The sequence below is a fragment of the Pan paniscus genome, chromosome 1 (assembly GCF_029289425.2).
Source record: "Pan paniscus chromosome 1, NHGRI_mPanPan1-v2.0_pri, whole genome shotgun sequence".
In the NCBI taxonomy this organism is placed as follows: domain Eukaryota; kingdom Metazoa; phylum Chordata; class Mammalia; order Primates; family Hominidae; genus Pan; species Pan paniscus.
In genome coordinates this window covers 14799952-14817517 of record NC_073249.2, presented here as the reverse complement: position 1 = coordinate 14817517, position 17566 = coordinate 14799952, and the positions used below count along the sequence as shown (strand labels likewise).

The 17566-nt window shown below is 42.2% G+C and overlaps 1 protein-coding gene across 8 annotated transcripts in view; it reads right to left on the bottom strand.

Annotated features, from left to right (window-relative positions):
* Window positions 1–7289: 7289 nt before the first annotated feature.
* TARBP1 (TAR (HIV-1) RNA binding protein 1) overlaps window positions 7290–17566 on the bottom strand; it is an 88191-nt gene continuing 77914 nt past the window's right edge. For 3 of the 8 annotated variants that reach the window (XM_055101088.3, XM_055101131.2, XM_055101105.2), the window contains 5 exons: window positions 15109–15280; window positions 9605–9796; window positions 9321–9445; window positions 8385–8521; window positions 7290–7715 (listed from right to left, as the gene is read on the bottom strand). In XM_055101088.3, the coding sequence (XP_054957063.2) occupies window positions 7547–7715; window positions 8385–8521; window positions 9321–9445; window positions 9605–9796; window positions 15109–15280 (795 nt within the window). In that variant the 3' untranslated portion in view covers window positions 7290–7546. Of the gene's footprint in view, window positions 7716–8384; window positions 8522–9320; window positions 9446–9604; window positions 9797–15108; window positions 17056–17566 lie in introns of those variants that run through there. The other 5 variants (XR_008621616.2, XM_063595887.1, XR_008621621.2 and 2 more) reach the window with 5 other exon arrangements.

Sequence of the window (17566 nt, the reverse complement as noted above, 5' to 3'; positions counted from 1 at the left end):
TGCACTTTTGTTTTGTTTTGTTTTTAATTAGAGGATGGGTAGTAGGCAGATAAAATTTATAATATACATAGAAGTGAAATAAATGGGAGTTAGCATTTTAATACAGGCAAGAGCTATTACAACAACCCAAGTGAGAAATGATGAGGGTTTGTGGAAGGTTTATAAGGAAGAAGGGTGAACTTAAAATATCCAAGTAAAATAATAAAAGCCATCTATAAAAAAGCCCATAGCTAATATCAACACTTAATGTTGGGACAGTAACTGGATGTCTAGCTAGTCCAGTGAGACAAAAAAGAAAAAGCATACACACTGGGAAGGAAGAAAGAAAACTAGCTCTACTCACATATAATAAATACTATCAATCATCTTGTAGAATGTACCAATGGATGCACAAAAAGAGCTCCTAGAACTATAAGTCAATCATAGAAAGGTTGCAGGAAACAAGGTCAATATACACAAGGAAAATTATATTCCTATATATCAGCAATAAACAACTGGAATTTAAAACTTAAAAATACCATTTGTGAATAGCACCAAAAAAAATTAAAGGAATACTTTTAGGTATAAATCTAATATATGGAGGCCTCTATGCTGAGAACTAGAAAACACTTGGAAGCAGACTACATCAGATTAAATGGAGAGGTACACAGTTGGCCCTCTGTGGGTTCTGCATCCATGGATTCAACCCCGAAGAGAAAATTTTTGGGAAAAGGAAAAACAAAAGAGTAAAAATAATAAAAATTTAAAAATCCAGTATAACACCTATTTACATTGTATTAGGTATTGTAAGTCATTGAGATGATTTAAAGTATAGGCATACCTCAAAGATAATGCAGGTTTGGTTACAGACCACTGCATTAAAGTGAATATCACAGTAGAGTGGGTTACACAAATGTTTTGGTTTTCCAGTACACATAGAAGTTATGTTTATACTGTTGTCTAGTAAGTGCAATAGCATTATGTCTACTCAGTGTATATGCCTTAATTTTAAAATACTTTTTGTTACTAAAAAATGCTAAAGATTCTCTGAGTCTTCAGCGAGTTGTCATCCTTTTGCTGGTAGAGGGTCTTGCCTCGATGTTGATGGCTGCAGACTGATCAAGGTGGGGGGTGGTTGCTGAAGTTTGGGGTGGCTGTGGCAATTTCTTAAGACAATTAAGTTTGCTGTATTGATTGACTCTTCATTTCACAAAAGATTTCTCTCTCTGTAGTGTGCAATGCTGTTTGATAGTATTTTACCTATGGTAGAACTACTTCCAAAATTGGAGTCAATCCTCTTAAACCCTGCTGCTGCTTTATCACCTGAGCTGATGTCATATTCTAAATGCTTTGTTATTCCAACAGTATTCACAGCATCTTCACCAGGAATCGGTTCTATCTCAAGAAATCATTTTCTTTGCTCATCCATAAGAAGCAACTTCTCATCCATTCAAGATCATGAGATTGCAGCAATTGTCACATCAGGCTTTTTTTTTTTTTTTTTTTTTTTTTTTGAGACAGGGTCTCACTGTCACTCAGGCTGGAGTGCAATGGTGCGATCTTGGCTCACTGCAACCTCTGCTTCCCGGGTTCAAACGATTCTCCCACCACAGCCTCCCAAGTAGCTGGGACTATAGAGGCGTACCACACCTAGCTAATTTTTGTATTTTTTGGTAGAGATGGGGTTTCACCATGTTGGCCAGGCTGGTCTCAAACTCCTCACCTCAAGTGATCTTCCCACCTCGGCCTCCCAATGCTAGGATTACAGGCATGAGCCACCACACCCGGCCAGGCTTCACTTCTAATTCTAGTTCTCTTGTTATTTCTACCACATCTGCAGTTCCTTCCTCTAACCTGAGGTCACCTGCTGCATTATTAGCCCCTAACAAGTTGCCTGTCCTTTAAAACTTTGAAGCCAGGCATTGACTTCTCTCTAGCTCTGAAAGTCCTAGATGGCATCCTCTTCCAAAAGAAGGCTGTTTCATCAACGTTGAAAATCTGTGTAGTGTGGCCACCTTCATCAGTGATCTTAGCTAGTCTGGATGATTTGCTGCAGCTTCTGCATGAGCACTTGCTTCTTCACCTTGCTCTTTTTTGGAGGTAGTTTCTTTCCTCACGCTTCATTAACCAATGTCTGCTAGCTTCACAGTTTTCTGCTGTAGCTTCCTCACCTCTCAGCCTTTATAAAATTGAAGACAACTAGGGCTTTGCTCTGGATAAGGCTTTGGTTTAAGGGAATATTGTGGCTGGTTTGATCGTCTATCCAGAAAACTCAAACTTTCTCCATATCAGCAATAAGACTTTCACTTTCTTATTTATGTGTTCACTGGAGTCGCACTTTTAATTTCAAGAACTTTTCCTTTGCATTCACAACTTGGCTAAGCATTTGGTGCAAGAGGCCTAGCTTTTGGCCTGTGTCAGCTTTTGACATTGGCTTCCTCACTAAGCTCTTTCATTTCTAGCTTTTGATTTAAAGCAAGAGACGTGCCACTTTTCCTTTCACTTGAACACTTTAGAGGCCATCAATAGTGTTATTAATTGGCCTAATTTCAATATTGTTGTCTCAGGGAATAGGGAGTCCTGAGGAGAAGAGAGAGATGGCAGCCAGTGAGAGGAGCAGTCAGAACACACAATTTTTTTTTTTTTTTTTGAGATGAGTCTTGCTCTGTCACCAGGCTGCAGTGCAGTGGCGTGATCTCGGCTCACTGCAACCTCTGCCTCCTGGGTTCAAGCGATTCTCCTGCCTCAGCTTCCTGAGTAGCTGGGACTACAGGCGCGTGCCACCATGCCCAGTTAATTTTTGTATTTTTAGTAGAGACGGTGTTTCACCATGTTGGCCAGGCTGGTCTCAAACTCCTGACCTCAAGGAATCCACCCGCCTCAGCCTCCCAAAGTGCTGGGATTACAGGAGTGAGCCACCGCACCCAGCCAGAACACACACATTTATCAGTTAAGTTCACCATCTTACATGGGTACAGTTTGTGGCACCCCAAAGCAATTATAAAAGTAACATCAAAGATCACTGATCACAGATCACCATAATAGATGAAGCAATGAAAACATTTGAAATACTCTGAGAATTAGCAAAACTAACAGAGACACATGCTGTTGGGAAAATGGCACAGATAGATATGGTTGACACAAGGTTGCCACAAACCTTCAATTTGTAAAAAATGCATTATCTGTGAAGCACAATAAATCAAGTGCAATAAAATAAGGTATGCCTGTATAAGGGAGGATATGTATAGATTATATGCAAATACTATACCATTTTATATAAGAAACTTGAGCATCTGCAGATTTTGGTATCTGCAGAGGGTCTTGGAGCCAATGCATCATGGATACTGAGGGACGACTACACTGTGTTCATGGATTAGAAGACTCGCTATTGTTAAGATATGGTTAAATTCTCTCCAATTTGATCTATAGGTTCAATACAACCCCAATCAAAATCTCAATAAGCTTTTTTGTAGATATTGACAAGCTGATTCTAAACTTTATATGGAAAAGTGAAGGAACTAAAATAGTCAATTCTAAAAGGAAGAACAAAGTTGGAGGATTCACATTACTTGATTTCAAGACATATTTGGAAGGTAAAGTAATCAACACAGTACGGTATGGGCAAAACGAAAGATATAGTTTAATGGAACAATAGAGACCCATATAATAGTCAACTCTGTTTGGACAGAAGTACAAAGGCATTTCAACAGAGAAAGGATAATCTTTTCAACAAATAGTGCTAGAAAAATTGGATATCCAAACACACCAAAAAATAAACTTTAACATCCTTATGCTTGGTACAAAAATTAACTCAAAATGGATCATAGAGCTAAATGTAAAACGTAAAACTATAAAACTTGAAGAAAATATGAAGAAGTTCTGCATGATCTTGTGTCTGGAAATGAATTTTCAGATAAAGCATCAAAAGCACAATCCATACAAGTAAAAGCTAAATTGGACTTTATCAAAATTAAAAACTTTTGCTCTGCGAAAGATACTCTTAAAATAATGAAGATAAATTACAGACTGAGAGACAATGTTTGCAAATCATATATTTTATGAGGACTTGCATCCAGAATAAATCTTGTAATTCTCAAAATAAGAAAAACAATCCAGTTTAAAAAATAAGATTTTGTACATACTTCTTAGAAGGTATACTCTGAAAAATATATGAAAAGATGCTCCATGTTACTAAACATTAGAGTAATGCAAATTAATACCACAATGACATAATCACTACACACCTATTAGAGTGGCTTAAATTAAAAAGTTGACAACACCAAGTGCTGCCGACGATGCAGAGCAACAGTCACTCACTGCTGCTGGCTATGGAAAAAATAAAGCCCCGTTGGAAAACAGCTTTTTTACGCAGTTAAACATACACTTACCTTATGACCCGGTAATCACACTCCTAGGTATTTCACCAAATGAACTGAAAACAAAACCTGTATATGAATATTTATTCAAAGCAGCTTTATTCATAATCACCAAAACCTTGAAACAACCCAGATGCCTACAACAGAGGAATGGATAAACTGCGATACATCTATGAATGGGATACCACTCAGCACTAAGGAAAAATGAACTTCTGATTCACACAACATAGATGAGCTTTAAATGCACTTTCCTATGTGAAGAAGCCAGATCCAAAAGGCTACATATTATATGCTGCTATTTATAAGATTCTGGAAAAGGTGAAACTAAAGAATAGAGAACAGATCAGTGGTTACCAATGGTTGGGATGAGGAAAGGGGTTGACTATGAAGGGGTTACCCAAGTAAACTTTGGGTGACAAAACTATGGCACTGTGGTGACAGATTCATGAGTTCACACTTGTCAAAATCGAGACTGTTCACTATAAAGAGTGACCTGAATGCACAAATAAAATCAACCAGGATATTGGGGGGATTACAAGATGGAATGCAGGTTGTGATGAGTCTAGTTGTATTATAAAATATATGACATAACCCTTTTCAAAGAGGTGGGTAAGAAAGGGACTGACCTAGGTAACTGGAAAATGGTGTTTTGACCAGATACTGTAAGGCTACGGACAAAAAGAACTGTACACAGTTGCTAAATCTGCAATTCTGAAACTACATTTATATTAGGATTGAACAAATAAGTAAATATAGATAATGAGAACCAGGTCTAGGTCAGAAAAAGCAGTTAAAAGAGGTGAATGTTAGAATGAATCCTGTGGTGCTGGATTGTGTCAGAGATGTCAGTACGAAGTCACGTTTATGTTCACCTATCTAGACTGATAAAGGCAGAAACATCTATAGATATGACATACATGGGTTGGTAGACATACACAGATCCCCTAGTTCCATCCACTGACAGGGCTTGTAATTTGCATAGCATCCACATATTCCCCCAAATATTAATTACTGTGGTAATTTTAACAGGTGCCCCTGAATTCTTTGATACTCCTCCCTCCCACAGAGTTTACATTCCCTACCCTTTAGTATAGACTGGGCTTAGTCATTCACTTTTTTTTTTTTTTTTTTTTTGAGACAGAGTGTCACTCTGTCACCCAGGCTGGAGTGTGGTGGCACGATCTTGGCTCACTGCAAGCTCTGCCTCCCGGGTTCACACCATTCTCCTGCCTCAGCTTCCTGAGTAGCTGGGACTACAGGGAGCCACCACCATGCCCGGCTAATTTTTTGTATTTTTAGTAGAGACAGGGTTTCACCGTGTTAGCCAGGATGGTCTCGATCTCCTGACCTCGTGATCTGCCTGCCCCGGCCTCCCAAAGTGCTGGGATTACAGGCGTGAGCCACCGCGCCCACCCTAGTCACTCACTTTTAACAGACTAAGAGGACAGGTAGCAACTTCACAGAGAAGAATGTGGCAAGCGCAGCCTTCATCCACTGATGGGGCTAGTCCATCCTGCTGGTGCCATGAGCCACCTAACACGATGTGATGGGAAGGCACCTGACCACTGGCATGTTCTTCCTTAAAACCCACAACCTCAGTCTAATGAGAAAACACCAGACAAACCCAAATTATGGGACATTCACAGAATACTTGGCCAGTACTCTTCAAAAGTGTCCAGGTCATGGAAAGACAAGGAAAGACTGAAGATCTGTCAGAGATATGAGGAGACTAAGGGGACATACAATGTGGTATCCTGGGTTGGCTCCTGGGGCAGAAAACAGAGTGGAAAATGGGAGATCTGAATAAAGCCTATAGTCTAGTGAAGAGAACCACTATCAATGGTTACTTTCTCAGCTTTGATGAAGGTTACCATGGTTATTAAGATCACATTAGAGGCATGTGGGTGAAGGGTGTATGAAAACTTTGTGTACTCTCTTTGCAACCCTTCTACAAAACAGTCATTTCTAAAGAAAACTGCAGAAGAAAATATTTACAGGTAATGGGCTCAAATTTAAATATTATTTAAAAGGACCCAGATATAATTGAAGTTCATTGCTGGGTAGTGATAAATAGTTACTCATAAATAATTAAGTAATAAATGCCAGAGGAAAAAAATCGAAAGAACAGAAACAGTCATTCAACACTTACAGGTTCCATTCTGTTGCGATAAAGATATACAGGAGTAATTCAACTCCTTTAGGTCCACGTTCATAGTTGTCGGAATATAGACTATTTCTAACCACTATTTGATCTCTGTGTGCAAAGGTGATATGAAAAACTTCACATAAACTTTTTTTTTTTTTTTTTTTTTTTTTTTGAGATGGAGTCTCATTCTCTCATTCAGGCTGGAGTGCACTGGCGCAATCTCGGCTCACTGCAGCCTCTGCCTCCCAGGTTCAAGCAATTCTCCTGCCTCAGCCTCCCAGGTTCAAGCAATTCTGCCTCAGCCTCCCAAGTAGCTGGGATTACAGGTGCATGTCACCACACCCAGCTAATTTTTGTATTTTTAGTAGAGACAGGGTTTCACCATGTTGGCCAGGCTGGTCTCCAATTCCTGAGCTCAGGTGATCCACCCGCTTTGGCCTCCCAAAGTGTGGGGGGCATGAGCCACAGCACCTGGCCATAAACTTACTGTGAATGATTATGGCCTAGTTCATGGCTTTAAAAATAAATTAAAGCCTATTACCTGAGCATCCTGAGCCTCACAGGGACGCTGGCTCTGCATCCTGCCAAACGTGCTTCCCGAGGGGAGTACAGAGACGGAAAGCGGCACAGAGGCTGACGACCCCTCTTCATTCGGAACCTTTGCCTCAACCTCCCCGGTCTCTGTGTGACTCAAGGGTATGAGTGTTCACAGATGATTGCTGCTTTAACTCTGCTTTATCATAGTCCACACTTCCGACAACAGGCGTTTCTAGGAAATAAGTTACCTCTTAAAAAATCCATTGTTTTATTTCCACAATTGCTTAAAATATTTTATTAAAGGAAGAATACAATTTAACAAAAAGTGTTTATTAAAGGGGAAAATATATAGTAATATGTTTAAGGCACATGGCAAACTTTTGGCATTAAATTGCAAGAAAAAAGAAATACAAATTATCACAATAAATTTCAGAATCTGTTTCTTTAGTTCAAATAGTTTTTTTAAAAAAAGTCTGAACAGCAGCAGCAGTTCACTGAGGAAGGCACATCATGGCTTGGTATCTCCGTGCGAGAGCAGCTGCTGCCTGGTGTACTCCCAGATCAGCAGGGCTCCACTCACGTGGACGTTCAGGGAGCGGATAATGCCCTGTTGAGGAATTTCCACACAAACGTCCAACTGTTGGATCAGATTTGCTGGAATTCCCTCACGTTCATTTCTGAGGAAGAAAATGGAAGAAAGGTTAGTTTTCCTGTAACAAACAATTTTTCTCTTTGATATTCTTTTTATTTTTTGTTTATTCACTTATTTTTCTCTTTGATATTCTGAATGTTACTAAAAGAAACATTAACAAATGAAGTTAAGTCTGTAGTACCGGGAAATAAATAAGAGTGTAAAAAAAAAGACTGATGGGTCAATTCCATGTTCAGCTGGCCATGCCAGAGAGATGAAATAAAAGGAAAGCCCAGGGAGCTTCTTATAAATGTTACAAATCAAAGAAAAGTGCAGGTATGAGCAGGAGTCAGGGTAAACTGTAAAACAGAAAAGTAACATCTTCTAGCCAGGCACGGTGGCTCACGCCTGTAATCCCACCATGGAGGCCAAGGCCGGAGGATCACTTGAGGTCAGGAGTTCGAGACTAGCCTGGCCAACATGGTGAAACCCTGGGTCTGGTGGAGCATGCCTGTAATCCCAGCTACTTGGGAGGCTGAGGCCTGAGAATTGCTTGAGCTGATGAGGCAGAGGTTGTAGTGAGCCGAGATTGTGCCACTACGCCCCAGCCTGGGCTACAGAGTGAGACTCCGTCTCAAAAACAAAAAAAACAAGGTAACATCTTCCAGTAGTCTGGGGCTCAGAGAATATACTATGGACACGAGAAGCTTCTTACCCCAACAAGAGTAGAGATTTCTCAGGAAAGCAATATTGGGTTAGGTCTAAACTTCTGGCAGTTTGTTCCACTCCAATGATGGTATAACCTTCTGTTTTCTTCTGCTGCAGATAGTCAATTAGCTGAGGTGGTTTTACCTGGATATTAGTTTAAAAAGAACAGAATATTCATTCAGTTATAGCCCTGCTTGGAGTAAATTAGAGTTAAAAAACGTATTAACCTAAACTTAACTCTTTAAAAGGAGAGAATTATACATTATAAAAAATAACTATCCCAACATGACATCAATTTCTTTTTTTTTTTGGAGGTGGAGTCTTGCTGTGTCGCCCAGGCTGGAGTGCAGTGGTGCGATCTCGGCTCACTGCAAGCTCCGCCTCCCGGGTTCACGCCATTCTCCTGCCTCAGCCTCCCAAGTAGCTGGGACTACAGGCGCCCACCACCACGCCCGGCTAATTTTTTTTATTTTTTATTTTTTAGTAGAGATGGGGTTTCACTGTGTTAGCCAGGATGGTCTCGATCTCCTGAGCTCGTGATCCGCCTGCCTCGGCCTCCCAAAGTGCTGGGATTACAGGCGTGAGCCACCGCGCCCGGCCACCATGATATAAATTTCTAAGAATTATTCCTAAATCAAGAGTGGGCTGTAACAGGATATGTTTCACTGAACAGAATTCTACATTATTGATGATTTCTAAAACTGTGACCTATAAAAAAATAAGTAGAAAAACAGAAGTGAGCTGTATGTTATTTTTAAACACTGTTCTTAAACGATTAAAGACTGCACTATTATAAATTATGCAAAAGGACTAATACACAAAGATAGAGCACTATAAAATATTTTTACAAATACAAACTTTTTTTTAAACTTTTATTTTAGGTTCACGGGTACATGTGCGGGCTTGTTTTAAGAACTTTAATAATAAATTACTTTCCACCCACCTCCACTAGAGGAAGCCACTGTTCTGCAGAGACACTGAGGTGCTGAAACTGTTTGTCGCTGATACACTGAAGGCTGCCAACGACGAGCACTGAAGCCCCAAATACCTCACAGGTCCTGCACAGTCCTGCACAGAACACCTGGAATCATTAAGATTGTTCCCAGCACAATGCTAAGCTCATCATGTCGCATACATTCCTTTGAAGCTCCCGTGGCAGTGGATTAATTAAAAAATGTTGAAGACCAAAAGCTTTCAGGCAAAGCTCCCGGAAAACTCCAACTTTACCTCCTAAATTGGTCGGTTTGTCGATGAGCGAGGCCACGACGATGAGCCTACTAATTGACTTTCCAAGTCTGGCAGCACGATCCTGAAACAGGAGCTCCAGGTCTAAGTCGGGAACACGACTGTTCCACGGGATAATCTTCTTCTGAACGTCGGTCCACTCCGCTTGGTTATCTGCTTCGACCAAATTAGTACCTGGGAAGGAAAAAGAAAACAATCCCACATATAAATAAATCTGAATCTCTATATATTTATGTATACATGTATATGTATTTTTAAGAATGTGAAGTAATTTAGAATGAGATAATTTAAAATGAGATTTAACAAAGCATTAAGTAAAAAACTTCAGTTGGATTCAGACACAATTCCCATTTGTAGTAGTAATTTTAAGTTTTCAAAATCAGCTTTATTAACCAATATATTATGATACTTCATGGAAACATGAGATACACGTTTTTTCACGTTTTAGCATATCTGAAATTGAGACACATCTTAGAGTCCAGAGTATCATAGTTTGGTAACATTTTTTTTCCTTGGAAGTACACAAAATAATGATGTATCTTACAAACAGCAGTATATTAGATTGGGATTTTCTATGGAAAGACTATTTCTGAAAACGATATAATAAAATATCTAAAATAATTTTAAAAGTGCTGGAGTAACTTTTCTAAAATGAAGGATGTTGTATAAAGCAGTTATCTCTTGACAAAAGTGATGAGGACACAGAACGTTACTAGCCTATCTGACTGCAGTGTTTTCATCTCTGTAGTACAGGACTGAGACTCTACCTCTCAGGCTCTTCCTCAACTCTGTCCTACTCCAAACTGCTTTCTGAGCAATCAAGTGGCACTTAGTTCACTTAGGATAGGACAGACATGCAAATAACTGTAACACAGTACAACAGTGAAGGTAATGCTCACACAGAAAGGGGTTACTAATGTCTAGGGGAGGGAGAAGCAAAGGGTAAGACCCCGGAAGGCTCACGGGAAGGAAGGTAAAAGTTTGCAAAGCAGACAGTAGATACAGCATGTGCACATGCATGGGATGTAGAAGCAACATGATTCAGACAGCAGCAAGTACCTTGGTTTAGTGCACAGCCTGCAATGGAGTGGAGGGAGATGGCTCAAACCAAAGGGCTTTGCATACAATGATAAAGAATTTATTCTGTTGGCCAGGCATGGTGGCTCATGCCTGTAATCCCAGCACTTTGGGAGGCTAAGGTGGGAGGATCACCTGAGGTCAGGAGTTTGAGGCCAGCCTGGCCAACATGGTGAAACCCCGACTCTACTAAAAATACAAACATTAGCCAGGCATGGTGGTGGACACCTATAATCCTAGCACTTTGGGAGGCCAAGGCGGGAGGATCACCTGAGGTCAGGAGTTTGAGGCCAGCCTGGCCAACATGGCGAAACCCCATCTCTACTAAAAATACAAACATTAGCCAGGCGTGGTGGTGGATGCCTATAATCCTAGCACTTCAGGACGCCAAGGTGGGAGGATCGCCTGAAGTCAGGAGTTTGAGGCCAGCCTGGCCAACATAGCGAAACCCCATCTCTACTAAAAATACAAACATTAGCCAGGCATGGTGGTGGACGCCAATAATCCCAGCTACTAGGGAGGCTAAGGCACAAGAATCGCTTGAACCCGTGAGGCAGAGGTTGCAGTGAGCTGAGATCGTGCCACTGCACTCCAGCCTGCAGCCTGAGAGACAGAGTGAGACTCCGTCTCAAAGAAAAAAAAAATTATTCCACAGTTAAAAGCCATTAAAAAATTTTAAGAAGGAGAGTAACAGTACTGCTGTGTGTTTTAGAAAAATCTCTTTTAATAGCTATGTGGAGGCTAGAAAACCATTAAGGGGCTTTTGTAGTAGTCCAGGTAAAAACAATGCCAGTCTAAACGAAGACAAGGCAAGAGGGGCCCAAGAAGAGGAGGAGGAGGCAGCTTTGGGAAGTGAAATAGCCAAGACTGGGTAACGGATGTGGCAAGAGCAAAAACAGGACAAGAACGACTTCCACGATGATTGAGCGATACCATTAATAGGGCATACAGAGCAGGCACTTTTGGGCAGAAAGGCAAACTGAATTTGGATATGGTGATATTTCAAGAGCTTAAGGAATATCCCGGTGCTAATGTCCAGTCTGTTCAGGACAGAGGCTGGGCAGCAGATAAGGATTTGAAAGTTATAGTTACACAGGCGGTAGTTTCAAGTTGGGGACATTAATAAATGTGTTCTGGGAGAGCATGAAGAGTGAGAAGAAGACCGGGCCCGTGAAAACCTTCAGTGGCAGGAGGAGAGGTTGGTCAGAAGATACAAAGTTAGTCAGTCAGGAATAAGCTCTTGTGTTCTAGTACACAGTAAGATGACTATAGGTAACAATAATGTATGTATACTTCCAAATAGCTAGAAGAGAGGATTTTCCATGTTCTCATCACAAACGTGAGAGGTGACAGATATGCTAATTATCCTGATTTGACCATTACACAATGTATATATGCATGAAAACATCACACTGTACCCCATAAATATGTACAATTATTATTTGTCAATTAAAAATGAAGTAGAACTTTTATAAAAAAGAAAAAAAATTAGGGGGATACTAACATTTAAGCCTCAGCATGGAAAGTCTATTACAACATGCCCCTTTACCAAAAACAGGCAGAACAGACAGACCTCATTAGCCATTCTGCCATTCCAGTAACACTGTATTTCCCTGCTCTGCTTTACGCAGAACTCGACAGCTGCCTACAACGCCATCTCTCTTCCCTCTCTCCCAGGCTCTACCCAACCACACTGGGAAGTGCCTCCTGTCACTGTCCTTTGCTTTAGAATCTTCACAGTTGCTCTTCCTTTTCCAGTAAAGCTCTCACCGGGACAGACCTTGCCTTGCCTTGCCCGTACTTCCTTGGGGTCTCTGCTCAATGTCAACTCCTTAGAAAGGTCTTTCTCACCCTCCGTCCCTCTCTTCACCCTGCTTTGTTTTTTCATGGTACTTCTACTACCAGACACTGTGTTAGGTACGTGCTCCCTGTTGTCTCCTCTGTAAGAACGTGGGCTCTGTGAGGCAGGGACTGGGTCTCATGTCTAACATGCAGGAGACAATCAATCTTTGTTGAATGAATAAATTTAGGATAGTATGTCTTAAAACACATTAGTGAACCATCCAGAGGCCTGACAAAAATTGCATTTTCCCAGAACTCTCCTCCAGAGATACTGAATTAAACTAAGGGTGGTTCCAGACCCATAACTGTCCTTTAAAAAAAAAAGAAAAAAAAATCTAAGGGTGGGACATGGAATCTGAATTTTCAACAAGTCACATGAGTCCTGAAGACATGGAAAGTTTGGAGAAGCACCGATGTCAGGGGCATGTGGGGGACTCAGAATGAGAAGGGTCAGAGTGAGGAGGAAAGGCAGGATGGCCGGAGACTGGCAAACACGTGGCACAGAATGGGCAGGTGCAATCTGAGGGCAGCGTCCATCTGTCTACTCGGACTGTGTAAAAGAAACCGAAAGAAAATTTCTAATTTCCTGAAAGAAGTTTCAAAGGTGGTAATTGGTTGGGGAGAGTCAGAATGAGGCTAAAATGTGAGTGACAGACTGATAGGAAGATAGCCTACAGTCATTAAGACGGTCATTTTTAAATTGAGTTAGGGAACCTGATTCTTGGGTTTTTAGGACAGCTTGACTGTGAAGGGGAAGAGGAGGAGGAGGGGGAGGAGGGGGGAAGGGGAGGGGATGGGAAAGTGGAGAGGGAGGGAAGGGAGTAGGGGAGGGAGAGGAGGGGGAAGGGGAGAAAGGGGAGTGGGAGGAGGGGAGGGGGAGGATGGGGAGGAGGGGTGAGGGGGAGGACGGGGATGGGGAGGAGGGGGAAGAGGGGGAGGGGAAGGAGGGGGAGGGGGAAGAGGGGGAGGGAGGAAGGGGGATGGGGAAGGATGGGGAGGAGGGGGAAGAGGGAGGGGGAAGGGGGATGGGGAGGATGGGGAAGAGGGGGAGAAGGGGGAGGGGGAAGAGGGGGAGAAGGGGGAGGGGGAAGAGGGGGAGAAGGGGGAGGGGGAAGAGGGGGAGAAGGGGGAGGGGGAAGAGGGGGAGAAGGGGGAGGGGGAAGAGGGGGAGAAGGGGGAGGGGGAAGAGGGGGAGAAGGGGAAGGGGGAAGAGGGGGAGAAGGGGGAGGGGGAAGAGGGGGAGAAGGGGGAGGGGGAAGAGGGGGAGAAGGGGGAAGAGGGGGAAGAGGGGGAGGGGGAGGGGGAAGAGGGGGAGAAGGGGAGGGGGAAGAGGGGGAGGGGGGAAGAGGGGAAGAAGGGGGAGGGGGAGGAGGGGGAAGAAGGGGAAGAGGGAGGGGACGGGAGGAGGGAGGGGAGGGGAAGATGGAGGGGATGGGAGGAGGGAGGGGAGGAGGGAGGGGAGGGGGAAGAGGGGGAAGAGGGGGAGGAGGGGGAAGAGGGGGAAGAGGGGGAAGAGGGGGAAGAGGGGGAGGAGGGGGAGGAGGGGGAGGAGGGGGAGGGGGAAGAGGGAGGGGAGGGGGAGGATGGTGAAGAGGGGGAGAAGGGGGAGGGGGAAGAGGGGGGGAAGAGGGGGAGAAGGGGGAGGGGGAAGAGGGGGAGAAAGGGGAGGGGGAAGAGGGGGAGAAGGGGGAGGGGGAAGAGGGGAAGGGGGGAGGGGGAAGAGGGGAAGGGGGGAGGGGGAAGAGGGGGAGAAGGGGGAGGGGGAAGAGGGGGAGAAGGGGGAGGGGGAGGGGGGAGAAGGGGGAGGGGGAGGAGGTGGGGGAAGAGGGGGAGGGGGGAAGAGGGGAAGAAGGGGGAGGGGGAGGAGGTGGGGGAAGAGGGGGAGGGGGGAAGAAGGGGGAGGGGGAGGAGGGGGAGGGGGAAGAAGGGGAAGAGGGAGGGGATGGGAGGAGGGAGGGGAGGGGAAGATGGAGGGGATGGGAGGGGGAAGAGGGGGAGGAGGGGGAGGAGGGGGAGGAGGGGGAGGGGGAAGAGGGAGGGGAGGGGGAGGAGAGGAATGTGGGTCCCAGAGGAAGCCGGTGGAAAGGAGTCATTGTACAGGGAAGGATGAGACAGAGGAGAAGGGATAACATGAAGCGGCGTCCAACCAACCAAGAGGGGACTAGAATCAAGAGCTCTGCTTTATTCCTATGAAGGACAAAAAAAGAGATTTCATCATTTGGTCCTTTTGGAAATGTTTATTTTTACAGAAATATATAGTAGAAAAGCAATGAGTGTTAATGAACAATACTACTTAAAAGGGAGGCCACTGGCCATCAGCTTTATATAAAGCAGATCAGGCTTTCTTTGGCTTTTTTTTTTTTAAATAGCTTTAAAGCTAAGTTTCACTAAAAGTGTTAGTCAAAGTTATACCACACTTTTTCACTGTCTTTTCCCTAAGTGGAAAGGCAGAGTTCACCATGTCAATGAAAGTGATATTATTATTAACTACCTGTCCTTAGTAACTTAAATCAAAAAAACTAACCAGATCAACAAGGGGAAAAAATAAAATGAAAATTATTTTTTACCTATGTCTTGCTGAGACCAGTCACCTGGTTTTAGTTTACTAAGTTGAGTTTGAGAAAGGTACCACTGAAATCCCGCAGCTAAAGGAACATCAGTGAATCTGGTAAATTTATCAATGGTGATCCATTCATCTTCAATAAGGCCTGAAAGGCGTGGAAGGATGTAAAATATGGTCTGAAAAGAGAATTATAAAATCTAAATTTCTTCCCTTAAAAATAACAAAGAAATATATAACATTTAAAATACAACTTAATTATTAATGATATATTCTCCAAACTATTACATCTGATCAAACTATATACTTTCATTTATATCTTATAGCAACTGTCTATATATATTTCTCATCTTCTCAGAAATTAGGGGATTAATTTAGGGAATCCCTGAGAGGAGGCAGAACTTGTACTCTGGTACTTCTAACTGTGTGTAATAAACCAGTATGTGCCTAAAAAAAACAGTGTTTCAGAAGTAATCAGTTCTAATGATGGACAGTATTTGGATAAGTGCAATTTACTGACAACTAAATACCTCCAAAGGCAATCAAGTTCAAGCTCTTTTCATGACAAGTCTTTTACTCTCGTACCCATTAGATAAATTTAGAATCTGAATTCTGGTTTGACTAATATAATTAGTTGTGTGACGTTAGGCAAGTGATTCAGCCTTTCTTGGCTTCAACTTCCTCATTTGTAAGACGAGGATAAAATCAGATTACAACAGCATATTAAAGCGTTCGTGAAAACGGCATAGTCTGACACCACTGTAAACAGTCATCGCATAAGCAATCCTCCTTTGCTTTTCTTACCTACTAAAAGAACTGCACCATAAAAATGACCAACAGTGAAAAAAGTACATAGGAAGCAGAGGTCCAAGTAACAGGCAACTTAAAAATGAAACAATACTCTTAGCAGCAATGCACATGTCTTCATGAAAGGTTTTAGAATGAATATGGTTTTCTTCACGCTAGCTATATCTGTGCAAACTTAAACTGGCACAGTGATCACAACTACATGTTGATTAAGGGGGCATCAAGTAGGGGCACCAAGTACAGCTCCAAATACATGAAGACTGTAAACTAGTTCAACCATTGTGGAAGTCAGTGTGGCAATTCCTCAGGGATCTAGAAGTAGAAATACCATTTGATCCAGCCATCCCATTACCGGGTATATACCCAAAGGACTATAAATCATGCTGCTATAAAGACACATGCGCACCTATGTTTATTGCGGCACTATTCACAATAGCAAAGACTTGGAACCAACCCAAATGTCCAACAATGATAGACTGGATTAAGAAAATGTGGCACATATACACCATGGAATACTATGAGGCCATAAAAAATGATGAGTTCATGTCCTTTGTAGGGACGTGGATGAAATTGGAAATCATCATTCTCAGTAAACTATCGCAAGAACGAAAAACCAAACACCGCATATTCTCACTCATAGGTGGAAACTGAACAATGAGAACACACGGACACAGGAAGGGGAACATTACACTCTGGGGACTGTTGTGGGGTGGGGGGAGAGGGGAGGGATAGCTTTAGGAGATATACCTAATGCTAGATGACGAGTTGGTGGGTGCAGCACATGACCATGGCACATGTATACATATGTAACTAACCTGCACACTGTGCACATGTAACCTAAAACTTAAAGTATAATAATAATAAAATAAAAACAAAAACAAAAAAACCAAATACATGAAGAGATACAGTTCCTGTGAACAATTAAGCCCCATTATTTTATTTACACATACACCTTTAATTCATTTCATGACTGGAGAATAAATCATAAAACATATGAGAGTGAGGTGGTCAAAGGTAAGGATGAGGGAGGGCAGGAGGGAGGCAAAGGACTTACTCCTGTTGGAGGACTGAATAGAAAAAGGTTGACTTAACACTAGAGAGACTAGAGGAGTCCTGCAGAAAGATGCCGGACCAAGCATTCTGGGCGCTAAAGAACACAGAGCAGAGCATATTAAAATCTTTGAAAAATCCTAAATGATATTTGCAGTGAAGCAGCAGAAAATACACATTAGTGTTCTAGGATGCATATCTTGCAATATATAGATCTATACTTTTTTAAAGATCAGTTTATCAATAATCTTAGTAATCCACCAACAAAATTGCTTATGCACAGCAGCCTAAGTTACCAATAACTTATAAGTTCTTCAGAGGAAAAGCCCTAGGTCAGTGATTTAAATTCAAGGGCAGCACATTATAATTACAGTTGAAAAAGGGAGAAGGTATCATAATTTATGCAATGTCTAATGATTTACATATTGAAATAATTTACATGTTAATCATAATAAGCATGTTTATGGTTCTTAAAATTATATAAGCACATTTTGTTACAGTCAGTGAGGTGATGTATCATTTCCTATACAATTCTCATTACCCAGAACCTAAAAATTGCCATTAACAAAAAAGTATATCTTTTTGTTCTTTCATTAACAATGGGCTTC